Below are 9,216 nucleotides of genomic sequence, written 5' to 3' on the forward strand. Positions count from 1 at the left end.
CCAGTTTCTCCTAGAAATATACATCCACGGGTATTGAATAGGTCTCCTGCCAACGTGAGACCACCCCAAGACTTTACCCTTGAGATTGCAAATGCAAAACCTGGCTGTACGGAATGGAAGTTCTTTGAAAATGGCAGCTTCCAGCGTCATAATCCTCATGGGCAGTGCCATGTCGCTCTTCTCTCAGTCCCTGGAATAAAATGAACTGTGGGATAGAAATACAACGTAAGATGCCATGATAACTATTGGCACTATTGGCTTCAAAGGTTCTATTGAGTGTGCGCACAATTCACCCAACCAGGAAGTGGCTCTGAACATCCATTCAGCTGACGTGATCAACAGCTTCTAACCGACTGTCTCAAGCGAGACACTCAGGTGATCTGGAATACTAGCAGTGGGGATTCTGTGAGGTTAGTGAGGTGAAATCAACTTGGTGTGAGTGATGTGGGGATTCGGTGAAGGGGGCTGGGGACTAAGTGATGGGAGAATCTGTGGGGTGAGTGATGGAGTTCTAGTGATGGGATCTGTGAGGTAAGTGAGGGGGTGGGTTCGAATTGAAGTTGGTAGACTCATTAATTTTCACGCTTTGCGTCTTTTTCGTAGGTCTATGAGCATTTTTTGTAACGTAAACTCCAAGTGTGCTTTAATATCAGATTTTATATTGTTGGCCCATGAAACTTGCTCATTTGAGCAAGTTTGAGGTGCGCCTTAAGAACCTTAGTACAATAGTTGGTACTGGGGGCATTTGGGGAAGCGATCCGCTGCCTGGGGCACGGAAGGAGGCAGTGATTGATTGGGAGCAGGAGCTTCGGGGACTGGAGGACTCTGAGGGACACACTGTGACACACTTGGGTGGGGGGCGGTGATCGGGGACCTGTGAAATAAGTGAAGTGAGGTGCTAAGGGTAGCATATGGGAACCAGTCGGCTGCATTGTGTTCTGAACAGCAGTGTGTGTTGGGGTCCTTCAGGGATGCATAGCATCTCAGTGTTGGTCTCTCCTTGGGTGCTTGTGGACATGGTGAGGGTCGGTGATTGGTGGCTGAGCAGATCAGCGATGGCTTCCTCTTGGGGTGTGTTATTTGGAACCCCATGGCGGGGATTATTTGGGATTCTGTGGAAATCACACTGTCTGAGACACATTTATTGGCATCAAGGTAGTAATGGCTTCAGGAACCTGGCCTTGTCAGTGGCTGGGAGGCACTTCCAGACGTGGCAGCCCTGTGGTCCATTCATTGGGGATTTCTGAAGGTCAGACCTGGCCAAGACTGCATTGGGGTATGGTGGGTTGGGGGCATTTCAGGTGGACAGGCCAGAAATGGTAAGGGATTGGAGGCCTGGTATGTGTCTATGGCTTTTTTAGGTCAAGGTGAGGTTGAGTACAGTGAATTTAAATTTTTGTCAGAAAAGGCTGGGCTATCTGGGGTGTTGTAGATGAGCACTGAAATGTCCAGAAGCTTGGATTAGACAGACCAGACATGGCTGACTAAGTCTCAGCTCTCTGAAGGCAACAGGAACTAGAAATGGTGTTCTTGGAAGCTGCCCATGTAGGGGACCACACTGGATAGTGGCAGCTGTGTGCAGTCTAGAATGAGGCAGACACAGGATTGATTCCCTTTGCAGACTGAGTGCCCTTAATTATGTAACAGCATCAGGTACTTGACTTAAAACTTGCTGATTTTTATTCAGTGTTTACCACATGCCAGGCAGGGGTTATAAGTCTCATGTCATGTTAAGTTTTTCAATGCCTGTGATAAAAACCTTCCAACTCATTTTGAAAATCACAACTAAAGTAATAACTTCATATTCTCACCACTAATAGGGTGGCAGAGCTGCAATTAAACCTTTGTTAAGTTTAGTCTAAACTTATGGTCTTTTCTTCATTTTTCAGTGATTAATAACTAGAGTTGTAGCTTTCTGAACTTAGCTTATTGCACACACAGTGTCCGGCAGAGTGACCTTCACTTAAGGGCCCTCAGAAATGTTTGTGTGGAACAAACGTTAGATGAGCAACTATGTGGTCATTGCCTTTCCAGGGCTTCTTGGTGTCTCTTCAGAGCCCCTGGTCAGGCCACATCTTTGGGACTATAGGATCCCCCTTCACGGCTCAGCCTGACTCTTCCCCAGCAGCTCTGACTAGGGCCTCTAGATGCCCATGCAGCTTCAGGCTCCTGGGAAAAGTGGAGTTGTCTGCAAGAGAGACCAAGAGTTGAAGGCCAGAGAGGACATGGCTGCTGATGTGAATTTGCCCCTAAGGCCCCAGGTCCTGGGTCCAGAGGAGCAGGATGAATTTTGTGAGGTAAGCAGGGGCAGCTCCAGGGACAGTTGTCTAGAACTTCTCGGCAGACACAGGAAGGAGCCACATCTGGATTCCCTGTGAGTGAGACAGTCTGGATCCTCCTGCTGAGAGTGGGCCACAGGAAGCTGATGTGAGCTCATATTCACAGGCCATCTGTGTTACAGAAGAAACTGAACTGGACAGTGAAGGAACTGTGTTAGAAAAGAGGGTCAGCCCTAGGCCAAAGAAAGAAGAAAACTTAGCCCCTGGTCTGGGTGGGAAGCCCTAGCACAAGAAAGAATATGCTAACTCCTTCCTGCTCACTACAGCTAAGATCCTTCCTCTACCACTGGGCCTTTGCATATTCTCGGTTGGTTCCCACCTGACTCCTACTTACCTACTCTGTTGGGTTGGCTCGTTTCCCCTCTGTTTTCATAGTTTTCAGAGTCATATATCCTAAAGCAGGAACTGCCTGTAAGGACCATGTGGTTTTTCCCATTTTAAGGGATGAATAAAAATGCCAGAGAACAGTGTTTTTAAAATGGTCCATAGATACTAATACTTAGGAATGAGAAAGCAGGATACTTGGGCATACTAAAGATTTCCTGAAATTCTAAGTTTTTCTGTATATTTTATGACACTTAGTGTTTTAAAATAATACTGAGTAGCCATAATAATCAGTGCTTCATTGTCCTGTGATAGGTTTATACTAATATTACAGAGATATTCTGTTTTAAAAAGTTATGATAAATGCATGGCTTTTTATCATTGTGAACTAATGTATTGTGAGAAGATTATGTCATTAGTGTTTTAAAAATCATCTCGACCTGACAATAACATTTTATAATAGAAGACATTAAAAGAAACATTAACACTATTTACAAAAACATTAAGAACTTGTCTCTACATGTATCTTTCCCATTCACCAATGATGACTAATTCATATGGAGCTGGGATATGTTGTTATAGGGATCAGTGTCACTTGAAGACGTGACTGTGGACTTCAGTAAGGCGGAGTGGCAGCAACTCAACACTTCCCAGAGATGCCTGTACCTGGACGTGATGCTGGAGATCTACAGCCACCTCTTCTTTGTGGGTGAGCACACACTCTGGGAATCTTGGGTGGGCCTCCTTGAGATTTCCTTCCTTGTGGAGTGCAGTGGGGCATCTGTAGGATGTAATTGGTTTGTCTTTGGTTTTGTCCTAAATTGTTCATTCCTTTGGGGCACCTTAAGTTTGTTCTCAGTAAAAGATGTTGACTTTTCTGCTGAGTGCGGGCAAGGCTTCATTGAATGGCCCAAGACCACATCCAAATCCAATATACTTTCTTATTAACAGGATATCACATTCCCAACCCAGAGGCCATTTTCAGGATGGAGAAAGACAAGGAGCTATGGATAGGTGAGGCTGAACTCCCACATCAGGGGCACCAAGGTGAGTGCCTGGCAGATGTGGATATCTTTGTGGGCCAGTATTCAACCTACTGCATGCATCCATTTCCACAGTGGGGGACACTTAGGTTGCTTCCTAACTCCCAGTTCCTATGGCTAATTATCTTGTAAATGTCCTGCAGGGGCTGGCATAAGAATTTCTTAGGTGAACACTCTGGAGTGAGATCGCCGGATTAGGATATATGTACACTCAGTCTGACTAATAAACCGTACTGCTCTTCAGATGGGCTGCACAATCTATACTCCCCTGTGCTGTGCCCAAGAATTCCAATTCACATACCTTGCTTGCCAACACTTAGCATTTACCACGTTTCTTATTTATGGCCCATGTGATGGGTAAAAGGGCTATTTCACGTCTTGATTTCATTTTTCTTATAACTAAATAGTCAGAGGATCTCATCATATCTGTTACCTGACTAGGTTTTCCATGTGTATATTGCTTTTGTTGTATTATTTTATCCCTTTGTGCCCATGGGATTCTCTCAAGACTTTCTTTTTATTTGCCCCCTGAATTTATTGATTTTTCTTTTCTGTGCTGGATCTTCTTTCTTCTTTTTCCTCTAGTTGTGGTGTCTCCAGCTTGGGGCTCTATGCTTCCCTCTGGTCATCCTTTCGAATAGGAATTGCCTTAAAGGGCCCTTCTATTCTGATCATTAGGCCTCATAGTTTTCTGATGATCCCTGTATTAACCCCTCCAGTCCTCGTGCCTAAACTGTGCTCTGTTGCCCTGTTTAGCTACATGGTGGACAGTTCCCATGGGATAACTCACTTTATTTTTTGGAGATCAGAAATTGAAATCATCACGCCAATCTCAAATTCTTCTCATCTTATATATATATCTTTGTCAAATTCTTCTGTCTTTCTTAGCTCTTCCAGCACAGTCTTCTGATTTCTTTTAGAAATCCTACCATTTTTTCTTTTTGCACTTATAGTTTAGCTGATCCTTTCTCCTAATCCCAGTGGTATCATCATAAAGCAGCTCTCTATTTTCTCATGCTTGGGTTATTCTGTTCCTAAGGGGCTTTGTGGATTCCCGACATTTATGTGTTGACATAAAATATGTCAAGTTGCTGTTGACATATTTTATTACCACAAATATTGGTATTTTGTTACTTTTTCATCAACAATATTTTAGTACAAAATACAGTTATGGAAAAATGTAGTTATTTCAGTGGCATTATCATCATGGCCACATATTTCCAATTTAAAAATGTACCTGAATAATTTCATTACTCACCCTATACTTCATTGTGTTCATATGTTCTCTATGTAGACATCATATATAATATATACAGGCGATATATATTGTCTATTAGATGGTCCTTTTTATATATGATCTTTGTATTATTTTGTACTCTACTTAATTTTCATTATGTCAGTGTTAAGCATGAAGAAACCACTCAGGGTGTAAAAATTATTAAATTTCTAAAGATGGGCAGAAAAGAATATTTTGCTCTACTTTAGAAAGATAATTTAAATACCTGCTGAAGTAAATTCAAAGGATCAGAAATTCTAATTGAATACAGTGGATAATAGCATGAGGTGTTAAAATCATTAGCCTTTTTGGCATTAATCATGTCTATTTAATGGAAGACTACTCAAACAATAAGTATCAAAATAGGGGGCATAGAGAATGACTGCTTTTGAAGGTCAGGAAAAAATGATGTCATCTTAGAGGTACAGGGACATTGGGAGGCAATTTTAAGGACACAGCACTTATATATATATATATATATATTTTTTTTTTTAACAAAAGGGAGCTGGGAGATTAGTGACAATTTAGATCTTAAAGCTTGTTGGGAATGCAAGGTGCAGTTCTCTCTGCTGGCGTGTGTGATAAACCTCCAGTGATAATATGTGAGAGGCCTCCTTTTGGCCTGGAGACACCATTTTAAACAAGGTTGCCTTTATTCAGTTTCACAAAGACCTATACCCTGAGCCTCCTGCTTCAGGCCTTGGCTATTCATAGACGTTGCCCTGTAACAAACACTCTTGTCTGTTATATCTTTCATCCTGTAGTCATCCCACCAGGTCTGGGCATCTAACCTGCCTACATAAGTGGAGCCAGGTTGCCTTTGTTCAAGTCTAATTTTCCCCATTGGTGAGTAAAGTGGTTTCGGGAAGTTACTCACTCATCCGGTGCCTCCTTTTCTTTATCTATAACATGGGGTAATGAGTGTAGTTACCTCATAGGTTGTTGGGAGGATTAAATGAGTTTATGTGTGTGTCACATAGAACATTGCCTGGCAAATGCAAAGTGCTTTATAGGTAAGTGCTTGACATATAAGGGCTCTGAGACTGTTTCCTTTCATCGCCATGACCACCACCGTTGTTATATAGGACTCAGCTCTTTCCCTGTGCTCATTCTAACTATTCATCATGTCTTTTTCTCCTTCTAGAAGTGAAGTGTGGTCTTCATACCCCACAACAGGACATTTCTGGGACAGCTTCATTTCATGACATGGTAGGCAAGGTCACAAGAGATGGTTCTTGGTGTTCCATTTTAGCAGAACTGTGGAAAGATGCTGGCCATACAGAGCGAGATCAGCCAAATCAAAATAAACCTTCACCTCAGAGAGTTTTCCTCAACGTGAAAAAACTGAATACAGAGAAAGATTGCAAATATAAGGACCCTGGGAAAATCATTCATGTGAGGCCCCATCTTGTTCCTTCACAAAAAAGACATCATAAACATTCATTTGCAAAAAGTTTGACACCTAACCTAGAATTAAGTAGTCAAAATCAAAGCAGTACCACAAAACACCTTGATGAGATTGTGGGATCTAGTCAGCTATTCACCCACAGCCCTTCCCATGCTAGCTACAAGAATATTCACACAGGAGAGAACTTCTGCAAAGGTAATCAACATCCAAAAGTCCTCAGCCACAAACAGTCACTCACACAACCTCAAATTCATACTCCAGAGAAACCAGATAAATGTACTGAATGTGGGAGGGACTTCACCCAGAAGTCACACCTTCTCAAGCAACAGAGATTCCATAGTGTAGAAAACCTCCAGGAATGCAGCAAATGTGGAAAAGCCTTTGCCTCACAACCAAAATTTGGTAGCTATCTGACAGATCACACAGGTAACATACCTTATATATGTAAGGAATGTGGCAAAGTCTTCGTTCAGAGGTCAGAGTTGATTACACACCAGAAAACTCATACTAGAAAGAAGCCCCATAAATGCCATGAATGTGGAAAAGCCTTTTTCCAGACACTATCTCTCTTCAGACATCAGCGAACTCACATGAGAGAAAAACTCTACAAGTGCAGTGAATATGGGAAAGGCTTCTCTCAGAATTCAACCCTCATTATCCATCAGAAAATTCACACTGGCGAGCGACAGTATGTGTGCAGCGAATGTGGGAAAGCTTTCACCCAGAAGTCAACGCTCAGCTTGCACCAGAGAATCCACTCAGGGGAGAAGTCGTATGTATGCATCAAATGTGGGCAGACCTTCATCCAGAAGGCGCACCTAACTGTGCACCAAAGGAGTCACACAGGAGAGAAACCTTATCAGTGCCACAACTGTGGGAAATCCTTCATTTCCAAGTCACAACTCGATATACATCATCGAATTCATACTGGGGAGAAGCCTTATGAATATAGTGACTGTGGAAAAACTTTCACCCAAAAGTCACACCTTAATATACACCAGAAAATTCATACTGGAGAAAGACACCATGTATGCAGTGAATGTGGAAAAGCCTTCAACCAGAAGTCAATACTCAGCATGCATCAGAGAATCCACACTGGAAAGAAGCCTTACAAATGTAGTGACTGTGGGAAAGCCTTCACTTCCAAGTCACAATTCAAAGAGCATCAGCGAATTCACACTGGAGAGAAACCCTATGTGTGCACTGAATGTGGGAAGGCTTTCAATGGGAAGTCAAATTTCCATAAACATCAGATGACTCACACTAGAGAGAGAACTTTTGCCTGTTACACATGTGGGAATGCCTTCATCCAGAAGTCAGAATTAGTGACCCATCAGAGAATTCATATTGGAGAGAAACCGTATGAATGCTGTTGACTGTGGGAAATCTTTCAGTAAGAAACCACAACTCAAAGTGCATCAGCGAATTCACACAGGAGAGAGACCCTATGTGTGTACTAAATGTGGGAAGGCCTTCAACAATAGGTCAAATTTTAATAAACACCAAACAGCTCATACCAGAGACAAATCTTACAAAAGCAGTTAATTCTGTGAAAGACTTCACCTGGAAATCAATACCTAGTACAAATTTGTATATACATGAATGAACACACTCTCCAAATCTCTCAACGAAAAAACATTTCATGAGTCAGATTTAGTTGTACATTATAGAATTTATGCTTCAGAAAAGCTCTAGGAAATGCAGTGCATGTCACAAAGTTACACATGTTATGTGAGGGAATTACTCAGAACTTTTAAGAATGAGTGAAAATGTCCATATTTGTACTACCTTTGTTAAGGATTATAAAGTTCATCTGGGGAAGAAATCATGGCTAATGTATGGAGAAAAATATTTCTATAGAAAGGGATAAAAGATTGTTACCAGATTACTTATAGGCTAGTTTGTGGGCAATCATATTAGTGATAACCCTGTTTAATGTGAGTATAAAAAATACTAGTATTTTTTAAAGTGCTAGCAAACTGAATGATGATTGGACTGTATTATGGATGTATGTATATGTGGTATCTGTACATTTATATATGTATGTATATTTTTACAGTCATGTCAATGTGTGTGCGCATGCACGCACACACACACACACACACACCCTTGGTTCTATAGCATCTGCTACAGAATCCACTGCATAATAGGAGGTATGGATTATATATTTTTTAAATAATGTAATTGTTCATTAAACTTATTTCCTATTGATATTTATATCCTGAAGTTGCACAATCAATAATTATTTATGTAGACACATGAACTTACATTTTTGGTAAATGCATAAATGTGACTGTATAATGTATACTGGTCTTTGTAGTGTAGTTTCTCTCTTTGTTCATGATTAGCTCAGCTCTACCCTCTCTTTCCACCTCCACCATCTGTGATGAGCCTCTCGTAGATAACCAGTGTAAGGACTGGTTATGGGCTCTTTCATATTTTTATATGGGCTACTAATCATATACATCAGGAGTCAGCAAACTGGCCAACAGCTAAAACCGATCAGACACATTTTTTTTTTAAAATAAGGTTTTATTGGAACACATTAATATTCATTTGTTTATTGTCTGTGGCTGCTTTTGTGCTCCAGTGGCAGAGTTGAGTAATCGTAGCAAATACCTTGTTACCTACAAGCCAAACATATCTGCTTTCTGGCCCTTTACAGAAGAAGCTTGCCAACATTTGTTATCCACATACACTCATTACTATGTTCATACCTATGTGTTGAATAGCAACTCCTCTGTCTTATAAATATCAAATCATAGCATACATGTGTGCGGCATCTTGTTCTTTTCATACAGTACAGCTGTTCAATGCTACATGGTT

General features: G+C 41.3%; 1 protein-coding gene across 1 annotated transcript; it reads left to right on the forward strand.

Moving 5' to 3' along the window:
- The first annotated feature begins 1,958 nt into the window (after positions 1 to 1,958).
- ZNF175 (zinc finger protein 175) lies at positions 1,959 to 9,163 on the forward strand. The gene is given in 5 exon segments (XM_024566471.4): positions 1,959 to 2,297; positions 3,246 to 3,372; positions 3,615 to 3,710; positions 6,127 to 7,763; positions 7,765 to 9,163. Coding segments are annotated over 5 exon segments (2,181 nt in total). The 5' UTR covers positions 1,959 to 2,147; the 3' UTR covers positions 7,936 to 9,163.
- Positions 9,164 to 9,216: the final 53 nt, after the last annotated feature.

Source organism: Desmodus rotundus, chromosome 12, assembly GCF_022682495.2.
Source record: "Desmodus rotundus isolate HL8 chromosome 12, HLdesRot8A.1, whole genome shotgun sequence".
Taxonomy (NCBI): Eukaryota; Metazoa; Chordata; class Mammalia; order Chiroptera; family Phyllostomidae; genus Desmodus; species Desmodus rotundus.